Source organism: Eriocheir sinensis, chromosome 60 (assembly GCF_024679095.1).
Source record: "Eriocheir sinensis breed Jianghai 21 chromosome 60, ASM2467909v1, whole genome shotgun sequence".
NCBI lineage: Eukaryota > Metazoa > Arthropoda > Malacostraca > Decapoda > Varunidae > Eriocheir > Eriocheir sinensis.
The window spans coordinates 11557766-11576932 of NC_066568.1; the positions used below are offsets into that span (position 1 = coordinate 11557766).

The 19167-nt window shown below is 44.5% G+C and overlaps 2 protein-coding genes and 1 pseudogene across 2 annotated transcripts in view; 2 read left to right on the forward strand and 1 right to left on the reverse strand.

Moving 5' to 3' along the window:
• LOC126985636 (zinc finger protein 436-like) overlaps positions 1–19167 on the forward strand; it is a 56541-nt gene that overhangs the window by 3224 nt on the left and 34150 nt on the right. The window lies entirely within an intron of this gene.
• Positions 385–14483, reverse strand: LOC126985635 (aconitate hydratase, mitochondrial-like; annotated as a pseudogene).
• Positions 7424–9027, forward strand: LOC126985986 (uncharacterized). Its single transcript, XM_050841678.1, has 2 exons — positions 7424–8072; positions 8176–9027. The coding sequence occupies exons 1-2, from the start codon at positions 7627–7629 to the stop codon at positions 8999–9001; spliced, it is 1272 nt and encodes a 423-aa protein (XP_050697635.1). The 5' UTR covers positions 7424–7626; the 3' UTR covers positions 9002–9027.

The following is a 19167-nucleotide window of genomic DNA, read 5'->3' on the forward strand; positions in this document are numbered from 1 at the left end:
GTCTCTCTCCGGCATATGACCACAGATGTTGCGCCGACTAAACCAAACTTTCCAACTGTTCCCTTCTCCTATAATTCCTTCCCCTTCTGTCTCTCTCCGGCATATGACCACAGATGTTGCACCCACTAAACAAAACTTTCCAACTGTTCCCTTCTCCTATAATTCCTTCCCCGCCTGTCTGTCTCCGGCATATAACCACAGATGTTGCGCCGACTAAACCAAACTTTCCAACTTTTCCTTTGTGAATCTGTAGCTTGTGATTCTCCAAGATTACATTTCTTCATTGAATTGTAGCAGCCACTTTTTGTTCCATTTCTGTAGCTTGGCGAGGTGTTCTTGTAGGAAATCCACAGTCAAGGGGTTAACACTGCCTGACTTACAGATCGATGGCCCTGAGGATCTCCAGCGAGCCATTGAAATCAGCAAAGAGGTCTACAATTTCCCGGCTACTGCTGGGGCCAAGTATGGAGTTGGATTCTGGAAGCCTGGGTCTGGGATTATTCATCAGGTGGGTCACAAGGAATCACAGCTGTTACTTCATTTGTTTATTTATATATTTTTCACAACAGAGGAGACAGCTCAGGGGCAACAAAATACCCCACTTATATGTGCTTGGGGACTTTTTACAGTTCACAGCAGAATTGTTTCCCCCTAAAAGTCAGCTCAAAACCTCCCTTGTTGAAGTGCAGAGATTTTATTCCTTCATATATATGTTACAGTAAGATTGTGAAACTAGGGATTTCGTGAAATCCCTAAAACTTTCAGGGAATTCGTGAAATTACTGTTTCTCTTAGGGACTTCATGAAATTACTAAAATATCTAGGGATTTGATGTATTTACTGAAATGATACTACAGTTATTTCATGAAATCCCTGATGATAGTAAATGCTTCATGAAATTACTGAAATATCTAGGGATTTGATGTATTTACTGAAATGATACTACAGTTATTTCATGAAATCCCTGATGATAGTAAATACATAGAACAACAGAAGATTTATTTTGAAATTTTATTCATAAATCATCATATCATAAAAATCATGTATAAAATCAAGTAGAATGTATTAGTATAACATTCATGTTATTTTGCAGTGCAAGAATAGACTGATTCAGCATGCTCTACTGTCCCTGTAATTAGCTGTGGTTGTGTTTCAAAAGCAATCTGAAACAAACAAACAAACTGATTAAACAAACTGTGTAAAGTTCAAGTAACAAACTGTGTAGAGTTCAAGTAATGATCAAAAGTAGCCTTGTTAGGTTAATTGTGTTAATATGTGTTATGCCACACTTGCAGTCAAACTTTGGGTTAAGGCAGACACAATCACTTAGAGTTAACACTGGCCTTTAATAGTAAGTTGTAACCCTCCACCACACAGTAGCACACGCACACCTGTTCACTAGGCAGCGCATCATTATTTACACTGACAGGTCTAGAAGCAAGTTTTCCAACCACTGAAGTTCCAATTCTAGAAGCAAGTTTTCCAACCACTGAAGTTCCTATCAAAACCCCAAACAGTTACTATATGGATTGACTCAGAAAATTCATTTATGCTTCCTTAATAACGAGACTTTCTATACAACTAAGTGAGGTCATTCTTTGTTGATTTATACTGTAAAGTACTGGCTATCATGTGTTTGAAGATACCCTAAACTTAACCTAACATAACCTATCAAAACCCCAAACAGTTACTATAGGTCTTGTCTCAGAAAATTCATATATGCTTCCTTACTAATGAGACTTTCTATACAACTAAGTGAGGTCATTCTTCGTAGATTTATACTGTAAAGTGCTGGCTATCATGTGTTTGAAGATACCCTAAACCTAACCTAACATAACCTATCAAAACCCAAATATGGATTGACTCTGAAAATTCATATATGCTTCCTTACTAATGAGATTTTCTGTACAACTAAGTGAGGTCATTCTTTGTTGATTTATACTGTAAAGTGCTGGCTATCATGTGTTTGAAGATACCCTAAACTTAACCTAACATAACCTATCAAAACCCCCAAACAGTTAGTATATGGATATACTCAGAAAATTCATATATGCTTCCTTACTAATGAGACTTTCTATACAAATAAGTGAGGGCATTCTTTGTTGATTTATACTGTAAAGTGCTGGCTATCATGTGTTTGAAGATACCCGGCCTAAACTTAACCTAACATAACCTATCAAAACCCCAAACAGTTACTAAAGGGATTGACTCAGAAAATTCATATATGCTTCCTTACTAATGAGACTTTCTATACAACTAAGTGAGTTCATTCTTTGTTGATTTATACTGTAAAGTGCCGGCTATCATGTGTTTGAAGATACCCTAAACTTAACCTATCAAAACCCCAAACAGTTACTATATGGATTAACTCAGAAAATTCATATATCCTTCCTTACTAATGAGACTTTCTATACAACTAAGTGAGGTTATTCTTTGTTGATTTATACTGTTAAGTGCTGGCTATCATGTGTTTGAAGATATTCTAAACTTAACCAAACATAACCTATCAAAACCCGAAACAGTTACTATATGGATTGACTCAGAAAATTCATATATGCTTCCTTACTAATGAGACTTTCTATATAACTAAATGAGGTCATTCTTTGTTGATTTATACTGTAAAGTGCTGGCTATCATGTGTTTGAAGATACCCTAAACTTAACCTAACATAACCTATCAAAACCCCAAACAGTTACTAAAGGATTGACTCAGAAAATTCATATATGCTTACTTACTAATGAGACTTTCAATACAACTAAGTGAAGTCATTCCTTGTTGATTGATACTGTAATGTGCTGGCTATCATGTGTTTGAAGATACCCTAAACTTAACCTAACATAACCTATCAAAACCCCAAACAGTTACTATAGGGATTGACTCAGAAAATTCATATATTCTTCCTTACTAATGAGACTTTCTATACAACTAAGTGAGGTCATTCTTTGTTGATTTATACTGTAAAGTGCTGGCTGTCATGTGTTTGAAGATACCCTAAACTTAACCTAACATAAGCTATCAAAACCCCAAACAGTTACTATATGGATTGACTCAGAAAATTCATATATGCTTCCTTACTAATGAGATTTTCTATACAACTAAGTGAGATCATTCTTTGTGGATATATACTGTAAAGTGCTGGCTATCATGTGTTTGAAGATACTCTAAACTTAACATAACATAACCTATCAAAACCCCCAAACAGTTACTATATGGATTGACTCAGAAAATTCATATATGCTTCCTTACTAATGAGACTTTCATTACAAGTAAGTGAGGTCATTCTTTGTAGATTTATACTGTAAAGTGCTGGCTATCATGTGTTGGAAGATACCCTAAACTTAACCTAACATAACCTATCAAACCCCCAAACAGTTACTATATGGATTGACTCAGAAAATTCATATATGCTTCCTTACTAATGAGACTTTCTATACAACTAAGTGAGGTCATTCTTTGTAGATTTATACTGTAAAGTGCTGGCTATCATGTGTTTGAAGGTACCCTAACCTTAACCTAACATAACCTATCAAAACCCCAAACAGTTACTATAGGTCTTGACTCAGAAAATTCATATATGCTTCCTTACTAATGAGACTTTCTATACAACTAAGTGAGGTCATTCTTTGATGATTTATACTGTAAAGTGCTGGCTATCATGTGTTTGAAGATACCCTAAACTTAACCTAACATAACCACGCTGTGGCCTCTAATGACTCGCTCTTTGTTCTCCACACAGGTACAAACGACGTCACCACGACCCGGTCTGAGGAACTGCTGGAGAAGTACCGTAGACTCATCCAGCAGTATAATTCTAAATCCCCTAATATTTTGATTTCAGGAATTCTACCATGGACGTGGGATGAGGGCGACTTCTACAGTAAGGCCTTCAGCCTCAACAACCGCCTACAGACTCTCTGCGGAGAGCTTGACGTCGAGTTCTTTAACGCCTGGAACCATTTCTACGGCCAGAGTAAACTTTTCCAAAGGGACGGCACACACCTGCCATCTCAATGACACCGCACGTAGCGCCCGAACAACAAGCGACTCTCAGCCATCCGTCCTTCCATTCCGCCCGTGTAAATAGACACCATACACCGCAACAGACTCGTAACATTGAACCCTCCAGTACCACCACCTCTATTACCAAGCTTCAAGATAACCTAAGAGTCCTTAGTTTCAATGCGCGTAGCCTAAGAAACAAGTTTGATGAACTGCGATGTCTTGCTCTGACAGAAAACGTTGACGTAATTGCTATAACCGAAACATTTATCGACACCACAAATATTGATTTAAGTTCCGATTTTTTTTTTTTTTTTTTTTTACAGCAAAGGAGACAGCTCAAGGGCACAAAAAAGTAAACATTAATAAAAAAAAAAAGCCCGCTACTCGCTGCTCCTAAAAAGAATCCAAAGGGTGGAAAGATAAGTCAGTTTCGGGAGGAGAGGTGTCCTGATACCCTCCTCTTGAAAGAGTTCAAGTCGTAGGCAGGAGGAAATACAGATGAAGGAAGATTGTTCCAGAGTTTACCAGCAACAACAACATATCTATGTTTAACAACATAGATGGCTACAGACTCTTCAACAATGATCGTGTAAACCATAGAGGCGGTGGTGTTGCCCTTTTTGTCGAAAGCTACTTGCAACCCACTGACAAAACACCAAGAAACAGTAACGTTGAACATTTGTGTGTGCGAGTAAACACTGCAAAAGTCAATTTAAACATATCTGTCAATTACAGGCCTCCGGGGCAATCACTCGATGCTGATCTTGAAATGTACAGCGTCTTAGGGCAGTCACTTAATAACAGCGACTCACTGATACTAGGAGACTTTAACCTCCCCCATATCGACTGGGCGACACTGTCGGGCACAAAAGGTGAGTCCCATAGAATGATCGAATTTTTAGAGGAAAATTATCTAAGCCAAATGGTTTCTGAACCAACTTGACAAAATAACATACTTGACCTTGTTATAGCGACCCAAGATAACCTAGTCAGTAATGTCACGGTAGGAGAACACCTCGGTTCCTGCGATCATAAACTAGTGCGCGTTGACATTAGAGCTCAAAAATCGGTGACTGAAAATAAAGTAAAGGTGCCCAATTTCAAAAGAGCCAACTTCGTAGAAATCCGACAAAAACTAATAGATATGCAACTATCAGATGACGGCAATGTAGAGGACGCCTGGCTAAGCTTTAAAAATCACTTACTCACCCAGCAGAACACATTCGGCCCCTTGTGCGAGAAGCGAATTAACACTAATAAAACCCCACCTTGGTTTAATAGCGAAATTAAACACTCAGTCAAGGAGAGAAAATTGTTTTACAGGTTAAAGAAAGAACAAAGCACGCCCGAAAACATTAGACTTTATAATGATGCCAGGCGACGAGTACAAAGACTAGTAGGTCAGGCAAAGCTTAGATATGAAGAAAATATTGCAGCCAACTGTAAAAATAATCCGAAATCTTTCTTCAGTTACATAAACAACAGAAAGGTTATCAAAAGTGGTATTGGAGCTTTAACAAACAGCGACGGTGCACTAGTGGCTGACAGCCAACACATTGCAAACCTCTTAAACAATTACTTTTCCTCGGTGTTTAATACTAACAGTCTTCCTCTCGTTACCACCAACACCAGTACTAATGTAAATCTCGAGCATGCATTGCGTAACTTTGAAATAAAACCCGATGAAGTCCTTAAAGCCCTCAAATCACTTAAAACAAATAAAAGTCCCGGACCTGACAAAGTATATCCTATACTGCTTAAAGAAACAAAGAGCGAAATACTCTCCTCCCTTACAACCGTATTCAATATGTCCTTGCGACAAGGCATCGTCCCTTCGGATTGGAAAAAGGCTAACGTGACACCGATTTTTAAGAAAGGAGACCAAAAAATACCAGGTAACTACCGACCCATTAGTCTAACTTCAATTGTAGGTAAGCTACTTGAGAGCATAATTAGAGACAAAATTGTGAGTTACCTTGAAAGCCACTCATTGATTGGGGATTCACATCATGGCTTCCGAAACAAAAGATCCTGCCTGTCAAACCTTCTGACCTTTTATAACGATCTCTTCTCAGTTTATGACGTAACCAAATCATTGGACATAGTCTATCTTCATTTCCAGAAAGCGTTTGATAAAGTCCCACATCATAAAGTACTTTATGAATTAAAGCAAATAGGTATTGACGGTCAAGTAAACCAATGGATCGCGAATTGGTTGAGCAACAGACAACAAAGAGTTGTGATTGACGGATTTAACTCAGAGTGGGTGCCGGCCACTAGTGGCGTCCCTCAGGGTTCGGTTCTTGGCCCAGTGCTCTTCATTATTTACATCAACGATGTGGATGTTGGACTCAATAATCGCATTAGTAAATTAGCAGATGACACAAGGATTGGTAACTCGGTTCTCACTGACGAAGACAGGCAAAGCCTCCAAGAGGATTTGCACAAAATTTCAGCTTGGTTGGATAAATGGGAGATGCCCTCTAACATAGACAAGTGCCAGGTCCTTCAAGTTGGAACAAGAAATAAGAAGTTCGATTACGAAATGCGCGACGTTAAATTCACAAGCGTTCAATGCGTTAAGGACCTGGGGGTCAAAATCGCGTCAAACCTCAAATTCTTACATCAATGCATCGATGCAGCAAATAAAGCGAATAGAATGTTGGGCTTCATTAAAAGAAACTTTTTATTCAGGAATAAAGATGTAATACTTCCGCTCTACAATAGTTTAGTCAGACCCCACTTGGAATATGCGGTACAGTTTTGGTCTCCTCACCATGCAAAAGACATTGCTAAATTAGAAGGTGTTCAGCGACGGGCAACAAAAATGATCCCTTCCTTGCGCAACAAATCCTACGAAGAAAGACTTTCTACCCTTAACATGTTCTCTCTTGAGAAACGTCGCCTTCCGAGGAAAACTGATCGAATGTTTTAAAATATTTAATGGTTTCACGAATGTAGACAGAAGAAAATTGTTTATGATCGATGACACTTTGCGAACGAGGAACAATGGCATAAAACTCAAATGTAGACAAGTAAATTCAGACTGCACCAAATTTTTCTTCACCAACGTTGTAGTGCGAGAATGGAATAAGCTCCCACCGTCACCATTTCATAATATATATCAAAGCATTTGTGATCAGATTATGTATTATCTGTTTTGGGGGGGTTATATCATGGCTGTGAGCTGTGAGCTGAGCATGCTAACCACTGCACCACGAAGCCCCCTCACACCTTACCGATCTCGGCGCCCATGTTGCATATGGTGGCCATGCCGGTGCAGGAGATGGAGTCCACGCCAGGCCCCAGATATTCAACAATTGCCCCGGTGCCGCCTTTGACAGTCAAGATTCCAGCGACCTTCAAGATGATGTCTTTGGGTGATGTCCAACCGCTCAGCTCCCCGGTGAGCTTAACACCAATGACCTAGAGAGAAGGCATATTAACCTCTTGTAATTGCTGGCTTTCTCCTGGCTGCAAAAATAATGACATTGAATTTAACCCTTTGACTGTGGATTTCCTATAATAAGACATCAAGCTACAGGAATGGAACAAAAAGTGGCAGCTACAATTCAATTAAGTTTTAAGTCCTGCACCTTGGGGATATCCAGCACACCAATAATACATGGGAAACACTCCACTATCCACCACAGAGGCAGAGAAAGACCTGGGAGTGTATGTTACCAGGCTACCAGTAAAGGGATATCTAGCACACCAATACCACATGGGAAACACTGCACTATCCACCACAGAGGCAGAGAAAGACCTGGGAGTGTATGTTACCAGGCTAGCAGTGAAGGGATATCCAGCACACCAATACCACATGGGAAACACTCCACTATCCACCACAGAGGCAGAGAAAGACCTGGGAGTGTATGTTACCAAGCTACCAGTGAAGGGATATCCAGCACATCAATACCACATGGGAAACACTCCACTATCCACCACAGAGGCAGAGAAAGACCTGGGAGTGTATGTTACCAAGCTACCAGTGAAGGGATATCCAGCACATCAATACCATATAGGAAACACTCCACTATCCACCACAGAGGCAGAGAAAGACCTGGGAGTGTATGTTACCAAGCTACCAGTGAAGGGATATCCAGCACATCAATACCACATGGGAAACACTCCACTATCCACCACAGAGGCAGAGAAAGACCTGGGAGTGCAGGTTTGTTACCAAGCTACCAGTGAAGGGATATCCAGCACATCAATACCATATAGGAAACACTCCACTATCCACCACAGAGGCAGAGAAAGACCTGGGAGTGTATGTTACCAAGCTACCAGTGAAGGGATATCCAGCACATCAATACCACATGGGAAACACTCCACTATCCACCACAGAGGCAGAGAAAGACCTGGGAGTGTATGTTACCAGGCTACCAGTGAAGGGATATCCAGCACATCAATACCACATGGGAAACACTCCACTATCCACCACAGAGGCAGAGAAAGACCTGGGAGTGTATGTTACCAGGCTACCAGTGAAGGGATATCCAGCACACCAATACCACATGGGAAACACTCCACTATCCACCACAAAGGCAGAGAAAGACCTGGGAGTGTATGTTACCAGGCTACCAGTGAAGGGATATCCAGCACACCAATACTACGTGGGAAACACTCCACTATCCACCACAGAGCCAGAGAAAGACCTGGGAGTGTATGTTACCAGGCTACCAGTGAAGGGATATCTAGCACACCAATACCACCAATACCACATGGGAAACACTCCACTATCCACCACAGAGGCAGAGAAAGACCTGGGAGTGTATGTTACCAGGCTACCAGTGAAGGGATATTCAGCACACCAATACCACATGGGAAACACTCCACTATCCACCACAGAGGCAGAGAAAGACCTGGGAGTGTATGTTACCAGGCTACCAGTGAAGGGATATCCAGCACACCAATACCACATGGGAAACACTCCACTATCCACCACAGAGGCAGAGAAAGGCCAAATCCGTGCTAATCATAACAGCCAGGTTTGAAGAGATACAGAGCCACCTAATCCATTGGTCACTACAAGGATAAAACTCTTCATTACAAACCTTAGGGCATTTCAGCTACCAGGAAATGTCGGCCATAACATCAACAGCATCGGCACCACCCACACCAATGCACAGGCCTCCAAGACCACCTCCGTTGGGTGTGTGAGAATCAGTGCCCGGGGAAAGCGTAGTTCTCCAAAATTATCTGAAATAGGTCGTTTAGTATTAGTGCATTTACAGAGGAAAGTTTGGTTTAGTCGGCGCAACATCTGTGGTCATATGCCGGAGGGAGGGCGAAGGGGAAGGAATTATAGGAGAAGGGAACAGACCCCAGGAGACGGGACACAACCCCCGATTAATACCTGGTACACTGCTGGGTGGACAGGGGCGTAGGGTATTGGAAAAGCCGCCCAAATTTTTCCACTCCGCCCGGGAATCGAACCCGGGCTCTCTCGGTTCTAACAAGTGTTTCTTGAGGTTCATGGTACAGAAGAAGGGTCAGACTACCACCAGGGTCATAAAACTACTCCTGGAAATGCCCATAACTCCTACGAAAGCCTTGTCAAATATGTGTTTCTAGGTTCACAGTATAGAAGAAGGGTCACACCACCAGGGTCATAAAACTACTTCTGGAAATGCCCATAACTCCTACGAAAGCCTTGTCAAATATGTGTTTCTAGGTTCACAGTACAGAAGAAGGGTCACACCACCACCACCAGGGTCATAAAACTACTCCTGGAAATGCCCATAACTCCTATGAAAGCCTTGTCAAATATGTGTTTCTAGGTTCACAGTACAGAAGAAGGGTCACACCACCACCAGGGTCATAGAACTACTCCTGGAAATGCCCACAACATCTCCCACGAAAGCCTTGTCAAATAGGTGTTCTTGGGAGCCGAAATGTCTTATGATACAACCCTTACTGTATGCATCAATTCATGTATGTATATATGAAGGAATAAAATCTCTGCACCTCAACAAGGGAGGTTTTGAGATGACTTTTAGGGGGAAACAATTCTGCTGTGAACCGTAAAAAGTCCCCAAGCACATATAAGTGGGGTATTTTGTTGCCCCTGAGCTGTCTCCTTTGTTGTGAAAAATATATAAATAAACAAATGAAGTAACAGCTGTGATTCCTTGTGACCCACCTGATGAATAATCCCAGAGACAGGCTTCCAGAATCCAACTCCATACTTGGCCCCAGCAGTAGCCGGGAAATTGTAGACCTCTTTGCTGATTTCAATGGCTCGCTGGAGATCCTCAGGGCCATCGATCTGTAAGTCAGGCAGTGTTAACCCCTTGACTGTGGATTTCCTACAAGAACACCTCGCCAAGCTACAGAAATGGAACAAAAAGTGGCTGCTACAATTCAATGAAGAAATGTAATCTTGGAGAATCACAAGCTACAGATTCACAAAGGAAAAGTTGGAAAGTTTGGTTTAGTCGGCGCAACATCTGTGGTCATATGCCGGAGAGACAGAAGGGGGAAGGAATTATTGGAGAAGGGAACAGTTGGAAAGTTTTGTTTAGTGGGTGCAACATCTGTGGTCATATGCCGGAGACAGACAGGCGGGGAAGGAATTATAGGAGAAGGGAACAGTTGGAAAGTTTGGTCTAGTGGGTGCAACATCTGTGGTTATATGCCGGAGACAGACAGGCGGGAAAGGAATTATAGGAGAAGCGAACAGTTGGAAAGTTTGGTTTAGTCGGCGCAACATCTTTGGTCATATGCCGGAGAGAGACAGAAGGGGAAGGAATTATAGGAGAAGGGAACAGTTGGAAAGTTTGGTTTAGTGGGCGCAACATCTTTGGTCATATGCCGGAGAGAGACAGAAGGGGAAGGAATTATAGGAGAAGGGAACAGTTGGAAAGTTTGGTCTAGTGGGTGCAACATCTTTGGTCATATGCCGGAGACAGACAGAAGGGGAAGGAATTATAGGAGAAGGGAACAGTTGGAAAGTTTGGTTTAGTCGGCGCAACATCTTTGGTCATATGCCGGAGAGCGACAGAAGGGAAGGAATTATAGGAGAAGGGAACAGTTGGAAAGTTTGGTTTAGTGGCAACATCTGTGGTCATATGCGGAGAGAGAAAGAAGGGGAAGGAATTATAGGGGAAGGGAACAGTTGGAAAGTTTGGTTTAGTGGGCGCAACATCTGTGGTCATATGCCGGAGAGAGACAGAAGGGGAAGGAATTATAGGAGAAGGGAACAGTTGGAAAGTTTGGTCTAGTGGGTGCAACATCTGCGGTTATATGCCGGAGACAGACAGGCGGGGAAGGAATTATAGGAGAAGCGAACAGTTGGAAAGTTTGGTTTAGTCGGCGCAACATCTTTGGTCATATGCCGGAGAGAGACAGAAGGGGAAGGAATTATAGGAGAAGGGAACAGTTGGAAAGTTTGGTTTAGTGGGCGCAACATCTTTGGTCATATGCCGGAGAGAGACAGAAGGGGAAGGAATTATAGGAGAAGGGAACAGTTGGAAAGTTTGGTTTAGTCGGCGCAACATCTTTGGTCATATGCCGGAGAGAGACAGAAGGGGAAGGAATTATAGGAGAAGGGAACAGTTGGAAAGTTTGGTTTAGTCGGCGCAACATCTGTGGTCATATGCCGGAGAGAGACAGAAGGGAAGGAATTATAGGAGAAGGAACAGTTGGAAAGTTTGGTTTAGTGGGCGCAACATCTGTGGTCATATGCGGAGAGAGACAGAAGGGAAGGAAATATAGGAGAACGGAACACTTGGAAAGTTTGGTTTAGTCGGCGCAACATCTGTGGTTATATGCCGGAGACAGACAGGCGGGGAAGGAATTATAGAAGAAGGGAACAGTTGGAAAGTTTGGTTTAGTGGGCGCAACATCTGTGGTTATATGCCGGAGAGAGACAGAAGGGGGAAGGAATTATAGGAGAAGGGAAACAGAAGAGGGAAGGAATTATAGGAGAAGGGAACAGTTGGAAAGTTTGGTTTAGTCGGCGCAACATCTGTGGTCATATGCCGGAGAGAGACAGAAGGGGAAGGAATTATAGGAGAAGGGAACAGTTGGAAAGTTTGGTTTAGTCGGCGCAACATCTGTGGTTATATGCCGGAGACAGACAGGCGGGGAAGGAATTATAGGAGAAGGGAAACAGAAGAGGGAAGGAATTATAGGAGAAGGGAACAGTTGGAAAGTTTGGTTTAGTGGGCGCAACATCTGTGGTCATATGCCGGAGAGAGACAGAAGGGGAAGGAATTATAGGAGAAGGGAACAGACCCCAGGAGACGGGACACAACCCCCGATTAATACCTGGTACACCGCTGGGTGGACAGGGGCTACGTAGGGTATCGGAAAACCCGCTAGAATTTTTCCACTCCGCCCGGGAATTGAACCCGGGCTCTCTCGGTTATGAGGCGAGTGTGCTAACCACTGCACCACGAAGCCCCCCCCATCCCATCCTGACACACCATATCTTATATAATAACTCATTCCCACTATATGTATTCTCAATTGCTGTGCTGCATTCTATTGTTTCCTTTTTTTTGTGCCCTTGAGCTGTCTCCTTTGCTGTAAAAAAGAGAGAATGCTCCCTCACCTGTGCTTGAATAAGATGGTCACAGTGGATGGTTGATGGTACGGTGACCCTGGGCAGTCCAGAGCTAATGAACTGAAGCATGGCCATCTGTGCTGTGGCGTCCTGCATTGCAACGCGGTCTGGGTGGAGCTTGAGGTAGTGGGACTCACCTCGGACGATTTCTTGGTTGGAAGGATCGGACAGATGAGAGTACAGCACTTTTTCCGAGAGGGTGAGAGGGCGGTTCAGCCTGGAAGGGGAAGAAACAGCCTTAGAAAGATTGGTTAACTCCCTGGCTGCGGATTTCCTACAAGAAGACATCACCAAGCTACAGGAGTGGAGCAAAAAGTGTCTGCTACAATTCAATGAAGAAAAATGTTAAGTCCTGTACCTTGGGAGGGGATATCCAGCACACCAATACCACATGGGAAACACTCTTGCATAAGGGGTTTGGACACTATAGGGATGAAAGAGTGAAGATGCTGGTTAACTCTTGCATAAGGGGTTTGGACAGTATAGGGATGAAAGAGTGAAGATGCTGGTTAACTCTTGCATAAAGGGTTTGGACAGTATAGGGATGAGCATGAGTATAAAGTCGTGTGCAGCGGGGCCGCGGGAGGGGGGGAGGCATGCAGTTAGTAGTTCAGAAGAGCAGTCAGCGTGAAAATATCGATAGAAGATAGAAAGAAAGGCAACATGGCGGCTGAATTTTAAAAAAAGTAGAAAGTTTGGTTTAGTGGGCGCAACATCTGTGGTCATATGCCGGAGAGACAGAAGGGGAAGGAATTATAGGAGAAGGGAACAGACCCCAGGAGACGGGACACAACCCCCAATTAATACCTGGTACACTGCTGGGTGGACAGGGGCGTAGGGTATCAGAAAACCCACTCAAATTTTTCCACTCCGCCCGGGAATCGAACCCGGCTCTCTCGGTTGTGAGGCGAGTGTGCTAACCACTGCACCACGAAGCCCCTCGATATTTAAGAGGTAGAAGACTATTAGTAAGAGGAAGAGAGGAGGATTTGATGTATTCTTAAAAATTACATATTTATGAACAAACATTTCACACTGGGTCAGCTTCAAAGCCTTTCACACACCTTTGTTGGACGATATCTAAGTTGGCCTGCAGCTTGGGGTAGGGCATCTCCGAGCCAGGGTCCAGGTGGGACATGGCCACCTTCTAGGCCGTAGAGATCAGCGGGGAGACGTGGAAGCATCGTGCCTGGACCTGGCCACGGACAACACTCCCAACACTCTGTGGGGGAGGACGAACATGTCAACATACAGCATATTGGAACATAGACATTATTAACCCAGTAGCAGCGGGGATCATGTTTCTTAATGGTCCCTCTAAGCAAGAAAAATGAGGAAAAATCATCACTCACACAAACCATTTCTTAATATATATCAAAGCATTTGTGATCAGATTATGTATCATCTATTTTGGGGGGTTTATATCATGGCACAAATTTGGCCCATCGCTGCTGCACGGTAAAGCCACAAATTTGGCCCGTCGCTGCTACACGGTAAAGCCACAAATTTGGCCTGTCGCTGCTACACGGTAAAGCCACAAATTTGGCCCGTCGCTGCTACACGGTAAAGCCACAAATTTGGCCCGTCGCTGCTACACGGTAAAGCCACAAATCTGACCCGTCGCTGCTACACGGTAAAGCCAGAAATTTAGCCCGTCACTGCTAGCGGGTTAAAGCACAAAGAGTGACACTGTAGTGCTGAAAACATGACACAAGCGCACGGATGCTATTTCTACGAGTTTACAACGCGGACTGAGACTAGAACCAAGAATTACCTGAGACCAAGTAAGAACTGACCCAAAATCTTGCAAAATTCTTACTTTTCTTGTTCTGGTGTCTAAGATTTTAAAGAATTCTCCCCAATTCTTGGGCTGGGTGCGGCCACTGTTCTGCTGGCCGCACCTCCATAGGCCTATGGCGATGACCATTTCCTGAGCTTCCTGTGGGTAACCCTGCCAGGTGGGGGTGGACATGGAGCTCACGAGGTCACTGTTGTGTTACTGTTGCCCCCCAGACCATGTTAAAGCATCACTGTATGATAAGTAAGAACTTCCCAGAATGAAAACATCATCGCCATCGTTAGAAACAATTGAAACGATGCCATTTGTCAATATTTTGTGGAGGAAAAGGACGTCTTAACCGTGTAGCAGCGAAGAGACAAATTTGTGCCATGATATAACCCTCAAAACAGATGATACATAATCTGATCACAGATGCTTTGATATATATTATGAAACGGTTTGCGTGAGGGGTGATTTTTTCTCATTTTTCTCGCTTAGAGGGACCACTAAGAAACATGATCCCCACTGCTTCCACCACCGGGTTAGGAAACTCTGTCGCATGCAATGACGCTAAGTAGCCAGTGCTGAAATGCTCCTAATGAACTGTAGATCCCGTAACTGTGACAAAACTAACGCGTGTCCAGGGGCGTTCCTAGACATTTTGGGGCCCGGGGGGCTCATTCTTATGGGGCCCTCTATGGGTGAGGTGAGAGGCGACAATGAGCCAAAGCTCTGGTTTAGTGGGGTGCTGTAGCCCCACCCCACCTCAGGAAAATGCGAAAAATAATTTAACCATTGCTGCAATGGTTAAATCCTCAGATTTGGGGCCCCTCACTTTGGGGGCCCGGGGCGATTTCAAACAGCCCCCTCCCCCCCTCAGAACGCGCCACGGCGTGTCGTCCTAGACAGTATTGCTATTATAATGCAATACGTTTAGGCCGCACTCACACCCAACTCACCTTATAAAATATGAAGACTGATCTCCCTGCTGCACCGACCTATCCCATACCCCAGGGCCCCAAAGGACAAGGATAACCAGCGGGTCACTTAGCTAGGATGGGGTTTCAGATTTAGTGGTCTGAGCCCGGTCGGCTGAGGTGAGGCCGGCCTTTGGTAGTACAGTAATCCCTAGTTTATCGTGGGGGTTAGGTTCCAGAACCCCCCGCGATAGGCGAAGTTCCGCGAAGTAGTGACCTTATATTTATTTATTTATATAATTTATATATTATATTTTATATATATTATTTACATAAGCACGCATATCTCTGTGAATCTGTACTGCGTCGTTTAGGAGCCTTTTGAATCTGGTTGCCCAGAGAGAGAGAGAGAGAGAGAGAGAGAGAGAGAGAGAGAGAGAATTAGACATAACAAGTAGTACCTATTAACCCATCGGCTGTGATTGGCACGGATTTGGCTTTCACTGTTGGCCTGGCAACATATACTCCCAGGTCTTTCTCTGCCTCTGTGTTGGATAATGGAGTGTTTCTCATGTGGTATTGGTATGTTGGATATCCCCTCCGAAGGTGGATGACTTTACATTTTTCTTCAGTGAATTGTAGCAGCCACTTTTTGTTCAATACCTGTAGCTTGGTGATGTCCTATTGTTGGAAATCCACAGTCAAGGGGTTAAACAAGGACGCACGGCTCAACAAGCTATTTAAGCCGATCACTTTCCTCACTATAGAAAGACTACAAAATGAACACACTGGCTTCATAAACCACAAACACAAACTAGCAAGAACTGTTGTTTTATCGCCACCGTCATCAACAAACTCCCTATGTCATGTTTTTGACTTTGGGAAGTTGAAAAAAGCCGTCTCATTTTGGTAATCTTCCGGTCATGGGCAGAAGAGTTGAGAAAGGCGACTTTGAGGACATGCACACCCCAAAGGCAACTCTGCCCAAAGGTGTGCACCGCACCATGGCGGAAAACTGGCTCAGGGGGGCTTTGCCCCCCCCCCGTTAGGTTAGAGTGAATTAAATATGCTCCCCCACCAAAAAACATGATTTTCTGGTGCATTATACATGTAGAGGGCCCCCCTGGCTAGCAGGGGGTCGAGTGGGGCAAAGCCGCCCTGTTGAAGGTTAGGTTATGTAAAGTTCAATTAGAATAAATTAAATATGCTCCCCCACCAATAAAACACGATTTTCTGGCGCATCATACGCGGGGGGGTCAAGGGGGGCAAAGCCCCCTGTTAGAGGTTAGGTTATGCAACGTTTGGTTAGTTTTACTATGCTCCCTACCTAGGAGAACCGATTCCCCCTTTTTCTTCACTTTTAAGTATACTTACACCTTCATATTATGGTTGAGGGACATGTATTTCATTCCTTAACTATAATATATAGGAGGCTTATTATCATATTTTGGAGGTGTGGAGTCAGTCTCCACAATTACCTTCACTTACTGGCAACGTGAAGCAGATTCGAAATGCGGTTAGTCAGAATTCACGTGTTTGAATAGCTCGGGCAGGAGGTTCAAGAGCCTGCACGTGCGCTAGAACCCACAGCCAGTACTCTCTGGGGCGTGGAGTTGGATGGATCACGGGTAGCCGGTGGTTTTGCTTGTGTCAGTGCTGAACAATTTAGATACACCGTGTTTGGTGCCACAGACTCTACTAGCAGGACAGAAACTTGCGATGACGTGACAACCTACTCAAACTGGTGCTAAAGAGAGGGCATGAGTGTGGTGTAGGCGTTTTATTTGGGCGTAGCTGGCTGCGGCGCCACGCCAGACCAGTGAGGTGAGCAGCGTTTGAAGGGTTCACTACGCTTCTCTCCCAAAACAAGCTTGGCCTCCAGTGGGAATGTGTGGTTTCCTTGTGAGGTACACTAAATTTGCCGAAAACACTTAAATTAGTGGTCGTGGGAGGAAAAATCCCTAAATGTAAGAAATTTCCCTAGACCTAGGATATTTTTCCTCACCCTTTAAAAAATGAGATTGCGACGGATTTCGTGTCCCCCACCCGAAATCCGCATTCCCACCGGTCCCCAAGCTTGTTTTTGGGGGTGAGGGGGAGTATCGGCAAACACTAGAATTTTACGAACATGAGGACTGAGGACAACATTAGGTTCTAATGTTACTGTTGTAACATTGGCGGCCCTGTGGAGCACTGCTACGGCAGCGGACCGGGGCCTGAAACCTCATCACCGGTGAACAGAAACAGGTAAACTTGACATGGGTAAGCTTGGGTGTGATTCTGGAATAATACCAAGCTGTCACTTCAGCCACAAAAAGCTTGAAACAGGTAAACTTGACATGAGTAAGCTTGGGTGTGATTCTGGAATATTACTGACCCATCACCTGAACCTCCCCAAAAAAGTTTGTAATAGGTAAGCTTGAAATAGATAACCTTGTAATACGCACTGTGTGGGCGTGGGGGCGTGGGGGCACTGGATGTGCGTGGGGGCACTGTGTGGGCGTGGAGGCGTGGGGGCACTGTGTGGACGTGGAGGCGTGGGGGCACTGTGTGGGCGTGGAGGCACTGTGTGGGCGTGGAGGCACTGTGTGGGCGTGGAGGCGTGGGGGCACCGGGTGGGCGTGGAGGCACTGTGTGGGCGTGGAGGCGTGGGGGCACCGGGTGGGCGTGGAGGCGTGGGGGCACCGGGTGGGCGTGGAGGCACTGTGTGGGCGTGGAGGCGTGGGGGCACCGGGTGGGCGTGGAGGCACTGTGTGGGCGTGGAGGCGTGGGGGCACCGGGTGGGCGTGGAGGCACTGTGTGGGCGTGGAGTCGTGGCAGACTCCTCAGCGTTGCTCTGTTTACCTCCGTTGATCTTGATCCTGATCTTGATGTCAGAGGAGTCCTGAGAAGGTAGGTTGTGGGCTTTGTATGTCCTTATAGAGTGGGATTGATAGAGGCTGGGAATTGAATGTAAAAAAGAATGCAAAAATAATTATAAATGGTAAACAAATTCAAGCAAAAACGATTAGATTGTTAGACAGATAGATATAGATAGATAGGTAGATATTTACGTAACATTGCTTAGGACAGTGAAAGGACTTGGCACCTTGGATGTAACTTAACACTGGCACTGTCCACCCCTGCCTCCTACCCATCCACCCCACCTCCTTCCCACCCCAATCCCTCCCCCAACGTCTTCCCCAACCCAGTAAACCCGTTGCAACATGGCCGCCGTGGCAGGCTCAGCAGCGTCACTGGAGCTTCTCGCCGCGCACTCTATACACCCAAATCTGTGAGCTGGTGTAAACAAAGCGGTGGTGCTCCCCGCTCCTCTGACCTTCTCCTGCCCTCAGTGCCGATGATGACCTGCTGCTGCTGTGACCCTGACACACACACACACACACACACGCGCTCCACGAGAAGAGGAGAATGCTGTGTTGAGGCAGCGGGAGAGTGTGACGCGTCTCAAGGGTGAGTGTCTGGCCGTCAGGAAGGAGTGTGAGGGCAAGGCTGAGCTGGTAATTAATCACTACGCGCCTCCAGAATACGATATTACGCCTCCACATTATACTTAAGGGACGAAATACATATGTGGTAATTATAGAGATTCACTACGCGCCTCCAGAATACGATATTACGCCTCCATATTATACTTAAGGGACGAAATACATATGTGGTAATTATAGAGATTCACTACGCGCCTCCAGAACACGATATTACGCCTCCATATTATGCTTAAGGGACGAAATACATGGGTAATTATAGAGATTCACTATGCGCCTCCAGAATACGATATTACGCCTCCTTATTATGCTTAAGGGACAAAATACATGTGGTAATTATAGAGATTCTCTACGCGCCTCCAGAATACGATATTACGCCTCCATATTATACTTAAGGGACGAAATACAT